This window comes from Mycteria americana, chromosome 1, assembly GCF_035582795.1.
Source record: "Mycteria americana isolate JAX WOST 10 ecotype Jacksonville Zoo and Gardens chromosome 1, USCA_MyAme_1.0, whole genome shotgun sequence".
Taxonomy (NCBI): domain Eukaryota; kingdom Metazoa; phylum Chordata; class Aves; order Ciconiiformes; family Ciconiidae; genus Mycteria; species Mycteria americana.
This window is the reverse complement of record NC_134365.1, coordinates 28214015-28229887: the sequence shown is the minus strand read 5'-3', so window position 1 is coordinate 28229887 and position 15873 is coordinate 28214015. Positions and strand designations below refer to the sequence as shown.

Here is a 15873-nt window from a genome sequence, read left to right as displayed (position 1 = left end):
AGTCTATACCTGAAAACCTGAGGTTTTATAAAGCTTGGGGGTAGTATTTTAAACATTTGTTGGTTATGAAATGATATTTAGGATGATTTGCTTATTTCGGGAGAAAATAAAAATATAGAGCAGCTGAGCCCTTGAAGCCATTTTCAGGCTCTAGCAGGCTTATGGTTGTCTGTGAAACCTTAATTTGTGCATTCAATCCATCCTGAGTGCAGAAAATTACAATGATTTTATGAAAAGTACACAATAAGAGTAATTAAACACTGCCACGATGCTTATGTACAAGATAACCTGGTTAAGTTTGTGCAGGCAAATGTACGTATGGTAATTTTGTAACCTGTGTGTGCTAGATGGCTACTGTCGTCATCAAATTTGACACCCTGAACCTTCAGTATTACAGCAGAGGAAGCAACCAGTTGAATTGCAAAATTAAGTGCATTGCCACAGAGTAGGAGGGGCTGAAGAGTGACTGCCAGCTCTGACTGTGGCTTAAGGAGGGGCTTCAGGAGGGGCTAGATTGTTGCACTTCTCTATACCACACAGCCTCCCCTTGAAAATGTCGGTGTGCACCCACAGAAGTTAGAGAAGTTGCAGCCTCAGATGGTGCCTTGGACACAGGGGCTTCAAGTAGGATTCTCTTGATTATATGCTGGGCTTCTACATGGTTTACAAAGGCGGAGAGCTCAGATCTCTTTCGAGAGGAAGGACCATGGACAGATGTGTTGCAGTTACTCCATGGTTCTGAGATGTCTGTCATTCCATTTCTGGTCCTCGAAGTTGACTTTGGGATGAAAAATGGCCATTTCATCTTTTACAGGTGAAAGATACTACGTAATTTCTTGAACAACAGCATATTTCTCTATATATCCGTTTATTCATGTGTTCCATCTCCTTCATACAGTATTTTATGTTAGACTGCGAATTTTAAGAGTAAATAATGACTTTGAGTACCCAACTTAACATCTTTCAAAAGGTGCTAGTTTATAGAAAGCACAGGCAATCTTCTTTTTAAGGTGGCTCATGTTACTCACCCCAAATCATTAGTCACCTCAGAAAATTTTGGCCTGAAATGTTATCTTGATTTCATAGTAAGTAAATGCCTTTTGACCATTCCTTCTCAAAAGAAGCTTGGCCTGAAATGTATACATCTTACACTACATAAACATGTTGAAACAGATGTAACTAATAAATGGCTTATTAAATATATAGGAATCAGTACAGAGATAAGGAATTATAAAATACAGCTAAAGAAATTCCTTCCCTCCCTTATTTACTTTTTTCTTCTAAAGTCAGACCTTTCAACCTACTGCTTAATCTATCTGAAAATTGTAATCACAGCTTTAAAACAATTTGTAGGTGCCCAGAATGTTTTCAGTGCACATCTTGTTCTTATTATGAAAGACTTGAAAATGTTAGGAACAGGCTAAAATCTTTACAGACTGCATACTATACACAAAGATAATTTGTAGCAGGTGTCTTATATTTTCACGATATGGTAATTTTATAGATGATTAGCTGTCCGCTCATTTCCTGTTGGTGCAGAAGCATGTTAAGAGTTCACATTGGAATTATAGGAAAGAGAATGAGAAATGAAATGAGTAAGAATTCTCCAAGAGAATAATTATTGCAGCTGTTTAGTTTCTGTCATCTTTGCTGTTAGGGCATCTTCCAGCACATAGGACTGTCATATCTGAAACATGTTAATTTGCCATCCGTAATTAGCGGGGTGAGGAATTTGAAGACAATAACTGGGTAACAAGTAAAGGCTCTCTGTAAACTGAAAGTTCAGGGTATACTTCTTTTCTTCTAATCATTAATGAAAAAGATGAGGACTTGTTTTGCTACATCTCCTATTAACAAGCATGTACATCATAAGTTACAAAAAAGGCAGGATATAATGTGCATTTTCATGGATGCTCTCGTCTTAACCATGTATGTGAATTGGTAAATAATTTAATGCTGTGTGTGTGACCACAGAGTTTTGTGCCAATAACTCCATAGGGGTTCTCCTTGCCTCACTTGATTACTTGATGGTCTATACCCTATAGCGTTCTCTATACCTTCATCTGTACCTCTATACCATAAGCAGATACCAATATCTGCTTATATTTCATAGGTATAAGGCCAACCCATGGGTCCTTATTTATACCACTGTATGTCTGGAGTAATTACACTGATTTCAGTGATGTTATGCCACATCTAAGTCAGCAGAATTTGGTAATTTTTAATTAAAATTTTTGTGAAAGTATTGATGATAGCAAATAACAAAAAATGGCAAGAAAACTATGTTTCCTTTTGTGTTGGAATATTAAATGAACCTTTGTTTTATCTTTTTTATCTTAATGCTGTTTCTTTTTCCTCTTATACAGGAAGGGACACCAATGTGTTAGTTTATATTAAGAGGAGGCTGGCAATGTGTGCAAGAAAGCTGGGAAGGACCAGGGAAGCAGTGAAAATGATGAGAGATGTGAGTTTGGATTTGTTTTGCATGTGATACTTAGATAATAGTAGCATAGAAATGATATGCATTTGCTTACAAGTCAGCATCCATTCCTGCTGCATGCAGTACTGCTGATAGTCATTTTGTATGTGTAATGTACATAAAGATTAAGTTAAGAGATCATTTAGAAGGTTGCGAAAGCAACGCTATGAAGTCATAAAATACCAGATAGACGGTTGCCCATACAGACTGAATTTCCCATCCTGGTACATGTGCAATGGGGTGCAGTCTTTACTTATTTGATCATGAAGTTACATAACATTTTTTTCTGAAGCATGTAATGAATGCTGCTGACTTCATCAACAGGTCTTAAGTATTCTGTTTCCTCCTTGGAAAACTGCAGTTAGGCTCTATGCATTGTTTATGTCACACTATTCAGACCTGAGGACAGTGTTATTTATTCATGCAAAACCTATTACTGAGAAGTGAAAACCAAGTAATTAATCTACAATGAACTGATTTCTCTCTGAGATGGGGGGATGATGATATCCCTGTTTTGTAGGCAAGGGAACTACCAATGGTAGTCTTAAGTCACTAAGCTACAAAGCTACAAATTTGAAACACCAAACAGTAGCTATTTTGGGGATGGCAGGAGGAGCAGCTGTCCACATAAGGCATGGTATATGTTTCAAGTACGTAAAATGCTCAAGTTTAAAGAGAACTGCAAATGCCCAGCATTTCTTCAGGTGACATCCCCTGGATGCAGAGTAGGAACACAATTCTTTGAGGAGGTGACTTGCCTCACCCGAGGTAGCAAGTCTGTGGCAGAAGGAGGAATGGAGCCCTAGAGCTCTGGGGAGATGATGGTTAAACTGCTTACCAGTTTCCTGTGTTCTCCTTTCTTACACTTCATTTTCCAGCTCCCACAAAAGTGAGGTAGAGATGAATCCAGCAAGATACAGCGTTCTGCAAGTTAAGCTGAAGGACCTAAATTTTAAATGCACAAAATGGAATCCCAGACCAGAATGAAGCACCTGTAAAGTGTGCTTTAGGCAGCTCAGATGAATGGTCCCAAAACCTGCCTAGTGGAAAGGGAGATTCTCACTGCAAGTCAGTGGTAATTTTAACATAAAAAGGCAAGTGACTTTCTCTGGAGCTTAGGCACTTGCATCATTGGCAGTAGGGCAAGTATGTCTGCCAGCTTGGAATTCAGCACCCAGCATCTTCTCCTGGAACTGGGGCACTCATGAATATTTTCTTAAAACATTGAGCAGAGTTCATCGTAATAATGCAGGTCTTCATCCTAAATAATCTACCAGATGGCAAGTGGTGAAGTGGTGAGTAACTTTGTTTCCTGTCTCTCGCTGGGGTTTTTTAGGCACACAGCTCTCACTCCCCAGAATTACTAGGCTCCCAGACGGAGGTGTTGAAAAAGAACTTGTCAAAAACCCAGCCATTGTACAGCTAGGAGTGTGAGGAGGAGGGACAAGGAAGAAAGACCTGGTTCCGCAGTCTTGCGGTCAGCTGGGAGAATGTTGATTTCAAAAACGTCGTTTTCTGTCCAGTCAGCTCTACTGATTCTTCATGAACTTTGTTACACAGGCACTCTGGGACAAATACTGAAATGTTTGGGGGCAAACATTGGAATTCTAAGTTCTGGCATTAATATACAAGAAAGATAAAATTTTGAATTTCCACACGCAAATGTCACACATCATAATTATGGCAACTTCTGGAGCTTACTATGGGCTGCTGAAAGTGGTTTGTGATTTGTAGATAGGGCTATGTGGAACAGATACTCTGTGAAGCCTTCTTCTCCTGATGTCGATATGTATGGTTAATTGTGTATGCAGAGCACTGGATTCAGGGACTTGGGTGTGCATCTAGTCCTAGGTTTCTTATGCAAAGTGAGACCCGGAATGCTTTGATTATAATGAATGGCTTATTCTGTCACTAGAGAGAAAATCGTGTGTTGTTGAAGTTAAGTACAATGTGGATCTCGAAAGGCAACAATGACAGGGAGACCCAAAGTCATTGTTTGTTAGACACTTGAAGGACAGAAAAGACTCTCCTCAATAGGAACATTCTGCTAAAATGGAAGGACTGGATGCAAGACAAAGGAGGTATAAAGACAGAATTTCAGCTTCTAGAGCTTCAACTCAGATCAATGCATTCTGTATTTTTCCACATACAGACACCAAGCCAAATCCTCAGAACCAAATTTAGATGCCTCTAGAGCTCTTAGTTGTGAGCAAGCAGAGCTGAGAATTAGCAGGTCCCTAGATGAAATATAAAAGCAGCAGTATCTGTAGGTCACAACTCCAGTACACTGGGAGCAAGAGCAGCGTCAAGTCAGCTTTGCAGATGCTTTTCTTAGACTGACTTGGAGCTACTTATTTCTGATGAACGCATATCCTGCATTTCTTCATAGAAGACATAAATAATATACTTATGAAGAAGTTTGAAGAACATGAATGTGTCATTGAAGGTTTCTATGTGATTGATGAGGGAGGAGATTAATTTATTCACCCTAAAAAGAATATGAAGAATATGTTGGCTGGGGACTGCTGAATCTAGCATCAGGGGACAGAGGGCGGAGGCCCTGTTTGTGTTTGAAAGATTGAAAACAGATTTCTCAAGACATGGAACATGATGGAAATGAAGTGTTAAGAGGTACATGACACCATCTGGGAAATATGATTGGGATGTAGTGAGTCTTTGCCACTTTGAAAAAAATAAAATATTTGAGAGTGTTTAATTCATTGCATATATGAGGCCATCTTGAGGACATTACTGCTGGATTAGATTGTCTTACTTGAATTTTATGTAAGAAAAGACTGAGATCCTGCTTAAAACACCTTAATGGAAAGAAAATGAGTTGTTGGTGACTAAAGTAAGATTTTGATTTTATGGTTATATACACTGCTGGTAGGAAAATGATATTCTTTAATATAATATTAAAGATATTTAAAACCATTTTTTTAAACTGTTTAAAAAACTGTTTAAAAACAGGGTGTTTTTAATTTAAAAAAATGGGGTAGGAATTTCTGTTGCTTCTGTGATTGATTTTGAGATAGTATTTTGTTGCTGGCTTTGCTGCTTGGATGTCATTCATTTAGCTGAGTTGAATTAATAAGAATTATGAAGCTGTAATTTTCATGGAAGCATGTAATTGAATCATACATAGGTGTTGCTTTTGCTTGTGTTTCTGATGATAATTATTTACTATATTTTGCTATAGAAACCAGCAGCTGTCACTATTTGTATATATTTGAGTTAACTTATGATCTCATTTTGATTAGTGTATTGTTGGAATAATGCCAGTCTAGTCAACAGAGTTATTCCAGTTTTATTTCTGTTTATACAGAGCATGATATGGTCTGTGAGGGAACTAGGTCTCTTTTACTGTCCCTGAGGAGACAGTCTGCAGTGCTGGTTGTTTTATTTGTTGTGCTGATTATGTTAGGAGGATTTAAACTAGTGTGTTCTAAATGATGTTGGAAAACTTGGTATGTGCAGAGGTGAAAGGTCTTAATGGTGGCTGTGGGGAATCATCAGTATCCCTTCATGTCGAATCTGTATTGTGGACAATGTTGCAAGCTGAGTAGCTACACACTGGTGAGCAAGGGTAGCCTTTTGTACCAGCAGCTCTCTGTCCGCTCTTTGCTGATTCCCTGTGTCCTGGTTTCGGCTGGGATAGAGTTAATTTTCTTCGTAGCGGCTGGTATAGTGCTGTGTTTTGGATTTAGTATGAGAATAATGTTGATAACACACTGATGTTTCAGTTGTTGCTAAGTAGTGATTACACTAAGTCAAGGACTTCTCAGCTTCTCATGCTCTACTGACTGAGAAGGCTGGAGATGCACAAGAAGCTGGGAGGGGTCACAGCCAGGAGAGCTGACCCAAACTGCCAAAGGCATATTCCATACCATATGACATCATGCTCAGTATATAAACTAGGGGAAAGCTGGCTGGGGGGCTGCTGCTTGGGGATGGGATGGGCATCGGTCGGCAGGTGGTGAGCAATTGCATCGTGCATCACTTGCTTTGTATATTCTTTTATCATTATCATTATTATTTTTATTTTATTTCAGTTATTAAACTCTTCTTATTTCATCCCATGAGGGTTTTTTTCACGTTTACTCTTCCGATTCTCTCCCCTATCCCACCAGCAGGGAGTGAGCGAGCAGCTGTGTGGTGCTCAGTTGCCAGCTGGGGTTAAACCACAATACCCTCACCATTACAATGGAAGAAACCAGACGTGTGCTGGGTTTGTGTTTTGTGTTTTTCATTGATTAAAAATCAATGAAAACAGAGAGGATGTAGAGGGTATGCATAGGCACTTCTCTCTGTACTTTGCGGGTGACTGGATCAATGACTGCACTACTGAATTTGAGCTTCTTGGGATTGTTCTGGAGAACATTTGGACTGTGGAACAAGATTTCGTTGAAGGGTGTGTTTATGTGTTCATCTCGGTGCCCACCTGCAGTCTCTAAATGCGTATTTTATACCACAGGAGACACTAAGGAATTATAAGTACCTAAGCAACTTGTCTTGTTAGAGTGCTGCATGCTTATCAATGGGCTGCATGATAAGTTGTTTAAACACTCAGGCTGCCCTGAGCATTTAAAATGGTTTAAGAAGTTATGTCACTTGAAGGCTTCTAAAGGGTACTAAAACATACTAAAACAACTTTAATGGTATGGGTAGGTTGGGTTTTTATCTTCTTATGACCAGCAGTATTAGTGATTTTTGCTGGTATGCTGTTTCTGCAAATCTAGCATGCTTTCTTGGCAACCTCTTTTGCTGGGCTTTGAATTAGGTTTTCTGTTCAATATTCTCTTGAATTCTGTATTCTTGTATGCATTGCTGATTTGCTCTTGGGTAATGGGAATACATAGCTGCAACAGCGTTCTGCACCTTGAATTATCAAACTGTGTGAAAGAAAGAGAGTACTAATTGCTAATAAAGATGTTATGATCCCTAGCAACTTAACACCACAACTCCTGCACCTACTTGCATCGGCAGCTACTCTCTGTCTCTCCCAAATGTGCTTGAGGCAAGGATTAGTGAGTCAGATTCTTTGGCTTGTGTTACACAGGTCAGGTTAAGCAGGCTGCTCTGCCTTGAGTGGGATTCTAGCTTTATTAAAATCTGTAGCACTTATTTAAAGTACCATTTATTAAAATTTGAAGGAAAAGTACTTCTTAGTTAACCGACACCATGAGTTATCTCATAAATTTTAGAAGAGTGCTACACTTGTGAACAGTGACATTTGCCAATCTCCACCACAGAGTAGTGTCTTCAGTTAATTCTTGTTCTGGCAAACAAGCACTGCAATAATAGCAAGTGATAAATGCTGATTTTTAACATGTCCATATGTCTGTATATTCAAATGTGGTTTGTTTTGTCACAGATTCACGTGTTATTGGTAAGTGGGAGGTGTGGGTTGGAACATGCCTCATTTGAATGGGCTCTTAAACAAAATGGAGACTCCTGTGATTCCCCTGGTGGTGTTTATCCCTTCCCTTTACCTGCACGTGACTCAGACCCCTCACTTTTTGTCATGGCTGTGATCCTGTGCAAAACCCTCAAAAACAGAAATTTGGTGACTACTACCTAAACCTAATAATAATGTTTCTCATAAATTATGGGTTTCCAGCATTGTGATTCTGTTAAGATAGAATGTAGTCTTAGAATATAGTCACGTAGTCTTGGTAGGAGCCCTGGTAACTTGGACTCCTTTTTGCCTGCCCTCTTGCGTCACTCCATGTTCAGGGGCTTTGTATTGTCCTTTAATTATGCTCTTCTATCTCTCTGGAATCTCCTAGCCCATTTCTGAGTGACTAGATCATTTCCTCACTTTAATTTCATTTAAAAATCTACTTCTAAAAATATGGCGAACTTTCTGCAAAAAGTACTTTGGGATGATGCAAATAAAGGAATGCTTTTGAAGAGGGCTATGAGTAATGACTTTATTTTCATGCTTTATAAAGTTGCTAATCTTTGATGTAATAAACATTATTATAATTTATCACTATTACTACTTTTATGTGATGTGATTGTTTAATAGCAAATGTACATCTGGAACAACTTGCGCTTTTCTGGTTTCATGCCACATCTACCTTTAAAACTCTCTTTATTCCTGAAATACGTACGTTTTTACAACACAGTCCAAATAACAGCATTTTCATAATTATATTCCTTAAAGAACTCAAGTCATACTCTGAAGGCTTTAATCCTCCAATTAAGAAAGAACATAAAGGCTGGATGTTCTAGTATATTTCCTTAGGGTTTGCATATTCGGTAAGATATTTTTCACTTTATTGACTCGTTAATCCTGCATTGAGGAGAAGTTGTATTATCTGTGAATATTATGGAGCGCTAGGACTAAACTCACATTTGCCAAATTAAAAATGGAATGCCAGCCAATCTTATACCTGTGCCATCCCACAGTTAGTGTAAACTGGATCTGAGTCTCCTTTCTGACACTCTGAAGTTCAACTGTTAGATGACCTGTCAAATTCCCTGAATTCCACACATGGATGAAGATATGTGGATCCTATTGCTAATTGTTTCCAAGCTCCAAAAGAACAGGATCTGGCAGATTTGGCTTCTTTCTGGCAGTTTCTATCCTCTCTGAGCTGTAAAAGAGTAACTGCAGAGCTGCTTCCAAACGAAACAGTGATTATTTGCCAGAAGGAATGTAGCACGTAGAGAAATGCATTAAATGACAGAATCCTACTTTTGCTGTAATTAAGCAGAACTTTAATTCAGGTAGGTCCAGTGTATTTCAGATCATTTTCCAACTCCAAGAGCTATGAGAGTGTCTGTTTATGTCACGTGAATCCCACTCACTATGAGACTGCGCTGGAATGAGTTGCACTTTTAGGACCAGGAGTTAGCCTAATTTTTAAGCATCTGACATTGTTAATGGAGCCTTTTTGTGTGCTAGCCTTAGTCTGCTGACAATGTTTCTTCCCTTCTGTCCTTGCCAGGTGAGCTGGCTAGGAGAAAAACTTAAGCATTAGTGTATCCTGTTAGACATCAGAGAGTCAACGTAGAGTGACATGTTTTAAGTACCTCAAGCCCAGGGTAAGCTTCAGTCAGAGCTTTGACATCTGAAAGTTCAGCTGTAGACAATGAAGCCCACAGAAATGGATGTTTCTGTTTTTCTACTCAGAAATGGCTTGGAGCTTTGCCTTTTCTACCTTGTTCAGTTAACAGTTCTTACAGATTACAAGTCGTATACAAGAAAGCATTTTATGCAAAGCTCTTGTGAAAATAACAGTGTTACCCATACTGTGTGCTTGATTCTTCAATGGTGGTGGACAGTTGCACCTGGAAGATGGCAGCCTCAGTCATTCTTCTTTGAGGAGACAGATTTTACCATTTCAGATACCCACTGCAGGAACAGATACACTAGGAATTAAGGTTGTAACAGTTTCACTGTTTGCATTGAATTTCTCTTGTTTGCTTGTTGTTTCTTCATTTTAAGCTGAATTCAGTTTTCATATTTATGAACGCATTCAGTTGAATGCATTGATCTAAAAATGTTTTTGTTTGTTTGTTGAGAAGATATGAGTATGAGCAGCAATGAATGGTTGCATGCACTGCCCATAAAATATGTGACCATGCGTAGAGCCATAATGCAAACGGAGACTAAATGTGTCAACACCAGGTTATATATAAGATCATTCATTTATCCACCTCTGTAGTCCCTTGAGTTCCATGGTCTAGTTGTAGGCATAAACTGTAGCTTAAAGCTGTTTTCTACACAAATAATGTATAATTGCTAATTGATGTATGATGTTAATGTCATCACAGGGAGAATAACAGATGCAACAGTTAAAGCTACATTCCTTGAAAATGTTTCAAAAATTAGATCTAAATGAGAAAATGCTGATGACTGAAATATTCTCAGGGAAGGGAGTCTTCTGCATTAAACTGTTCTGGAAGATAAAACTCGTTCCTCATTCAATAAATCAGATACGGATTTCCTTGTATCATAAAGCATTTTTTGTGATCATCACGTTTTCATATCCATCACGAAATCATTGAACCTACACCCTGCAATATTGTTTGGGGTGAGTCTGGAAATACGGCCCTCCCAGGACCAGTGATAAGATATCCGATTATGTCAGGCTTATTTCCAGAATTTTTCTGTGACCTTATACTTCCAAAATACTTATCTAAAAAATTAAAAACTATTCATTATCTGCACAAGCTACCATTTCTGTATATTTACAGTATACCTAATGAATCAGCGAAAAGTAATTCCACTTTCTACACGTGTCTATTTCCCCCCAGACGTGCAGAGCAATTAGAACAGAATATGGGCTAACCCAGTCCCAGGTCTGAATTTCATCACTAGAAAGTATTTTGATCAATACAAGTTCAAAGTAAAATCCTTGAGAACATAGATTCGGTATAGTATGTTCAATAGCTGTTTGAACATCCTTATATTGTAAGGGAATACATTCATAGCTGTGTGATGTCTGTTTTCATATGCTGTGAAAATAAGCTTCGCTCAGTGGAGCACAGCTCTTTCATACCAGCTGAGAAGCCAACTACCTGGAATTTTACAATGAAACTTTTAGTCTTAACTAGTGTTTATGTAAAGAGCTGTAGCTGCTTTGGTGAGAAATCTTGAGTGCTGAATTTGATGACTGTCTCTTGAGATCTTAAGGTGTGGAGAAAGATGGTAACAGAGCCTTTGTCTTTAAGTGCAGTGCTTGCCACTCAAATGAAAGCATTTGTCAGTAAAGATGTAAAGAGAATTAAAATTGATAAGCCAAACAATTTGGCAAATGTTAGTCTGTAACTTCACAAAGGGTGCAAAGGGAGGTCTGTGCCTCTTAAACTAGAGTCCAGATTAGAGCTCGATGCTGTACAGGTCTGGGGAACTCGACGGTGCGTTCTTCATCTTGTGTTCAGGGATAACGTGCCCCTCTTTAAATCTCTGTGTGGAGTATGAGCCAGCCTCCCTGTCCATCTGCTAGGGAGGGGAGGGGAGCAGGCTCACGGTCTGCTCTCCATTGCTCTTCAGCATGATGCAGTATTTGGCCTGCCCTGACCATCCAGCAGGCCTATGCTGCAACCTTTGTGGCGTTTTCTTTCTTCCCTGGTGTTTGCTTTCATTTGGAGGCCTAAAAGATGACCTGTCATAATATTCTTCTATCTAAGTGGCTTTACTTTCTGGGAAGTTTCTCAAAAACCAACTTTTTACTGTGACTGAAAATTATTTGCAGTGAAAACTATATACATCCTGAGATGACAGAGAAATCAGTTCATGTCCTTTCTTCTTTTTCTTTCCTTTTTTTTAATAGCAAACATGCTGTCATTTGTTCGAATAGCTGAGTGGCTACTTAGAGATGTTTTATTTTTGTAGCTACAATATCAACCAAGTTCATTATAACTCGGTTGGACTTCTTAACGTTCGACCTTTCCCAGATGAAACCTTTTTTAACACTTGTCAGTTTGGAGGTCTAGCAGTCCAGACAGTGACCTTTATTCTGCTGCTGTCTTAGGCAGGGTTTATCACTCTGACAGAACCTAATTAAAATAGAAAAAAATAATCAGTGAGTGATGTCAGTGAGAAACGGAGAACCAGAGTAAGAGCTTTTACTGGCCACAGTACATCTATAACTAGCTGCAGCTCTTCCCTTTTCTTCACTGATGGAGGGAATGTTATTCTGCCAGCCATTATTCATTCTCAATGAGCAGGGATAATCTTTCTTAATCCCTTGGAGAGCTTTCTTTGCAATATGTTCATTCTGAACTTTAAATCACTATTTACGTAGGGCCAGATTCTGTCATGCTTTTTCCAGCCAAATAGTAGCTTCCTCTGTTAAAAATGCCATAGTGAGTAAGGACAAGAATGAAGAGAAGTATGCTCTGTGCTGGATCCTTAACTGATGAATCCAACTGTGTGAATTTTCACCTGCAGTTATTTTTCTTCATGAGCAATGACTTAAACTTTTTATTTTATTGTCAAATCCTTCCACTTACCTAGATGAGCACCAAGGCCAGTGGTCCTTTTTTTTTTTGAAAACTGGAGAAGGAGAAAAGCCTACAAACTATGCAGTTTTGTTTGTGTTCTTTCACAGGTTCAGCTCCTACCATTGAAACTAGGAGCTTTATGGCCATCGCCATGCCACTAGCATAAAAAATTCAATGAGCTCTTTCAGCTGCTGTCTCAGTGATCATGATTCTCACCAGAAGTTTTTATATAATCAGTTAAACAAAACACTGCTGTACTTGCCTGTGATATTTTAATAATCCTAAAACTGCAGCAAAGTCAGTACTATCCAGATAGCCAAATTTAGACAGACTTACCTGTTAAGGTCAGAATAGTTCTTACATTAGTTTATGCCAGGCCATTAACACAAGGAAGAAATTCTCTGCACTTTGCATCTCTGTTTACCTGTTAAAGTCTCTTCCTTAACAGAGTGAAGAAGCTCTAGTGCATTACCTGTTTCTCATTTCCTAAAGTTATTGGTGAATCTCCACCCCTCTTGTTTCAATCCTGGCTTTTTTATGTTTATGTTACCTGTTTGTGAGATTAAGATTTGCTGGTTCTCATTGGTTTCTTTATTTATATCTTCAAAGTTAGGTTTATTAAGTGACAGAGTTTTTAGGTCCAGCTTACTATTTTTAAATTGAGCAAGGCTAACCTTGAATAATTTTCTTTACTTGGTTTGTTATAGTATTTCTGTTCACATAAACCGTCTCAGAGAGATTGTAAATGATACTGTTCCCCTGCAAGTTCCTGAAGTACAGCAGTAACATCAGCTGTCCTATTTCCACACTGTGTGGGACCTTTTTCTACGGAATGTGCATCATGTAGGCAGTTAAGGTATAACAGCCATAAAGAGGACACAAGGAAGCAAGGATCTTTTAACACTTCAGCTCTTTAGAGAATCACTCTGACAATAAAAAATATTATTTAATCAGTTCTGCAGAAAAAACATGGATGCTTCTAATAAGCGTGGCTTCAAAAAGGAGATGCAATAGAATATCAGCTTCAGTCATTTGAATCTCTACAGACACTGAAACTAAGGATGTCTAATAACAAATCCCTGGTATCTCTCAAAGGGTTCGTTCATAAAGGAAAGGGTTAGTTCATAAAGTAAAAGCATTTACATGTAAAAGGATTAGATTATTTTAACTATACATTTCATTCAGTTTGTCATACAAGTTCGATTCTTTAGTTATAGTGTTAGATTTGTATAAACTTTACCTTTCCTATTCTTGCTGCCTTTTCTTTCTTTCTTTTTTCATTTTTTTTTTTTTAATATTGGCCACAATTGCAGTTGGGTTCCAAAGTATCCATGATTACAAATCCTAATATCACATACTTGGTAATATAGCTACATGTATGTAAGTTTCTCTCATTTGATTTTATTCTGATTTTTTTCAATGTATTTTCTGTTCTTTTCTACTAATATACCAGAGAGGTGCTGGATTACTTACTACTGATATACAGGAGCTACATTGTTGAAGATTCTTTTCCAGTACAGTAAGATAACTCTTCTTCACTTTGAAGAAGCCTGTTAATTGAAGGAGAGTTATGTATTCAGGCAGCTGTGTTCTTGGATTTGACTAATTACATCCTATGCAAAGCATGTCTTGTCAAGAAACCTGACCCAGTGTCCATTAAGAGCTCAGAAATTCCTGAGATAATAGTGAACTCTGGGAAAGAGCCAAGAACAAGGGGAACTGAGGGGTTTTAACTTGGTGTTGGTTATTTCAATGCATTTTGAACAAGAAACCCTTTTCCATGTTAAAAATCTAACCCTTTCATATGTTATTGGTTTTAGTTGATGAAGGAGTTTCCTCTGCTCAGCATGTTCAACATCCATGAAAACCTGCTAGAGGCTTTGTTGGAACTGCAGGCATATGCAGATGTCCAGGCAGTCTTAGCAAAGTATGATGGTAAGTTCATACATATTTATATTTTCTCTATATGGTACACACAGAAGCAATGTTTCTAAGTCAAACTCTTAAAATTCAGGAAACACTGTAATTAAGGTGATTGGCACGAGCTTCATAGACCCCTTACACAGTCCTTAATCCAAAGATTAAACACTGCATTTTTTCTGCGAACCCATGCTTAATTCATTGTACAGGGTAATGGAACTCACTTGCTAGCAGCTCTTCAGTGCTTTGCTTTCTGTTGATGTTTAAAGAACGACTGTTTAGGTTCTGCAGACTTTTTATTGCATGCTATTCAAACCTTGTCTGAAGAAAGGATTATCAGTTCCCTTGTGGACTTTTCTATGAATGTTGACTTAGTAGCATACAAGTGCTTTACAAACGTTAATTGATTTAACTTCACAGCAGCCTAGTGAGCAGCAGACTTCATGTCTTATGGGGAAAACTTGGAAAGCTCAGAAAACTAGGTGAACTTTTCACGTTAATTTTCAGTATTTTTCAGTAAGCATTGGTTTATGCAGCATTACATCACTTTTTATGTTCAAATCACAGCTCCTGCTGACTTCAGCTCTAGCCCTTTGAACTTGAATTTAGACACCAGGGTCTCAAACAGAGAAAGGACTCAGTAAGAAGCACCAACTGGCATGCTTTGTTTAGTTTAAATTAAATGGGTTTTCCTTGTATTGTGTAGAAACTTTGTGACAGAAACAGGAATACACTCCAGATCTCTTGAGCAGCATTCATCAACCTTCACAGTGCCACTCTTCATCCTCTTCCTGCAGTCCCTGGCTTACTCACTATCCACATTCCAAGTTCTGCAACAAGTGAATCAGGAATCCTACAGCCATCAGTTTCCTGTTGTGATATTACACAGTCCTCAGTCATCCTCAGAAAAGTCTCATTCTATGCACTGGAGTATGGCAAGGGAGTTTGTGAAAGGAATATTACGTAATCATATAACTAAAAATAAAATCATAACACAGATGAATCAAATAGCTGAATTAAGTGAAACAGGTAGCGTTAATTTTGATGTTTCTTAACCCTTTCTCTAGGTTGATCTTACAGCCTTTAAAATGTTCTTAACTACTAGCTCTTACAGCTTTTCTGGTGTTCTTTGAACAGAGATTTTAAGGCTTGTAACTTCCAAAGTTTCTGAAAAGGCAGATGGACATCATTTGAGGTGCTGTTGTATAAATGGGTACCAATATGGGCTCTGGAGCCTATATCCACGGTTCTTTGGCCACTCTTTCTCTTTGATTCTTTGAAGGAATTAGCATCTTTTCCAGCCTGCCCTTAGTTGATCTTCTGTCCCGTTTGTCTACTGAATTGTCTTCTACTTCTCTTTTGCATAGTCAGTTTCAGCTTTCTTTTGCTCCCAGTTCCTACCAGAGGCTCCTTGTTCAGCCAGTACTGTTCATTCCCAATTCCAGTCTTCTGCCTCTCCTAACTACCTATGCCGATCTTCTCTTCAGGGCAGTCAGTGATGGTCATGATACATC

The 15873-nt window shown here is 38.4% G+C and overlaps 1 protein-coding gene across 15 annotated transcripts in view; it reads left to right on the top strand.

The window, feature by feature from the left end:
- ST7 (suppression of tumorigenicity 7) overlaps positions 1-15873 on the top strand; it is a 161523-nt gene that overhangs the window by 110807 nt on the left and 34843 nt on the right. For all 15 annotated transcript variants that reach the window (XR_012774273.1, XR_012774272.1, XM_075493453.1 and 12 more), the window contains 2 exons: positions 2367-2464; positions 14260-14374. Coding sequence is in view for 13 of the 15 variants with exons in the window: in XM_075493453.1 (XP_075349568.1) it covers positions 2367-2464; positions 14260-14374 (213 nt within the window). In the remaining 2 variants the exon portion in view is untranslated. The remainder of the gene's footprint in view (positions 1-2366; positions 2465-14259; positions 14375-15873) is intronic.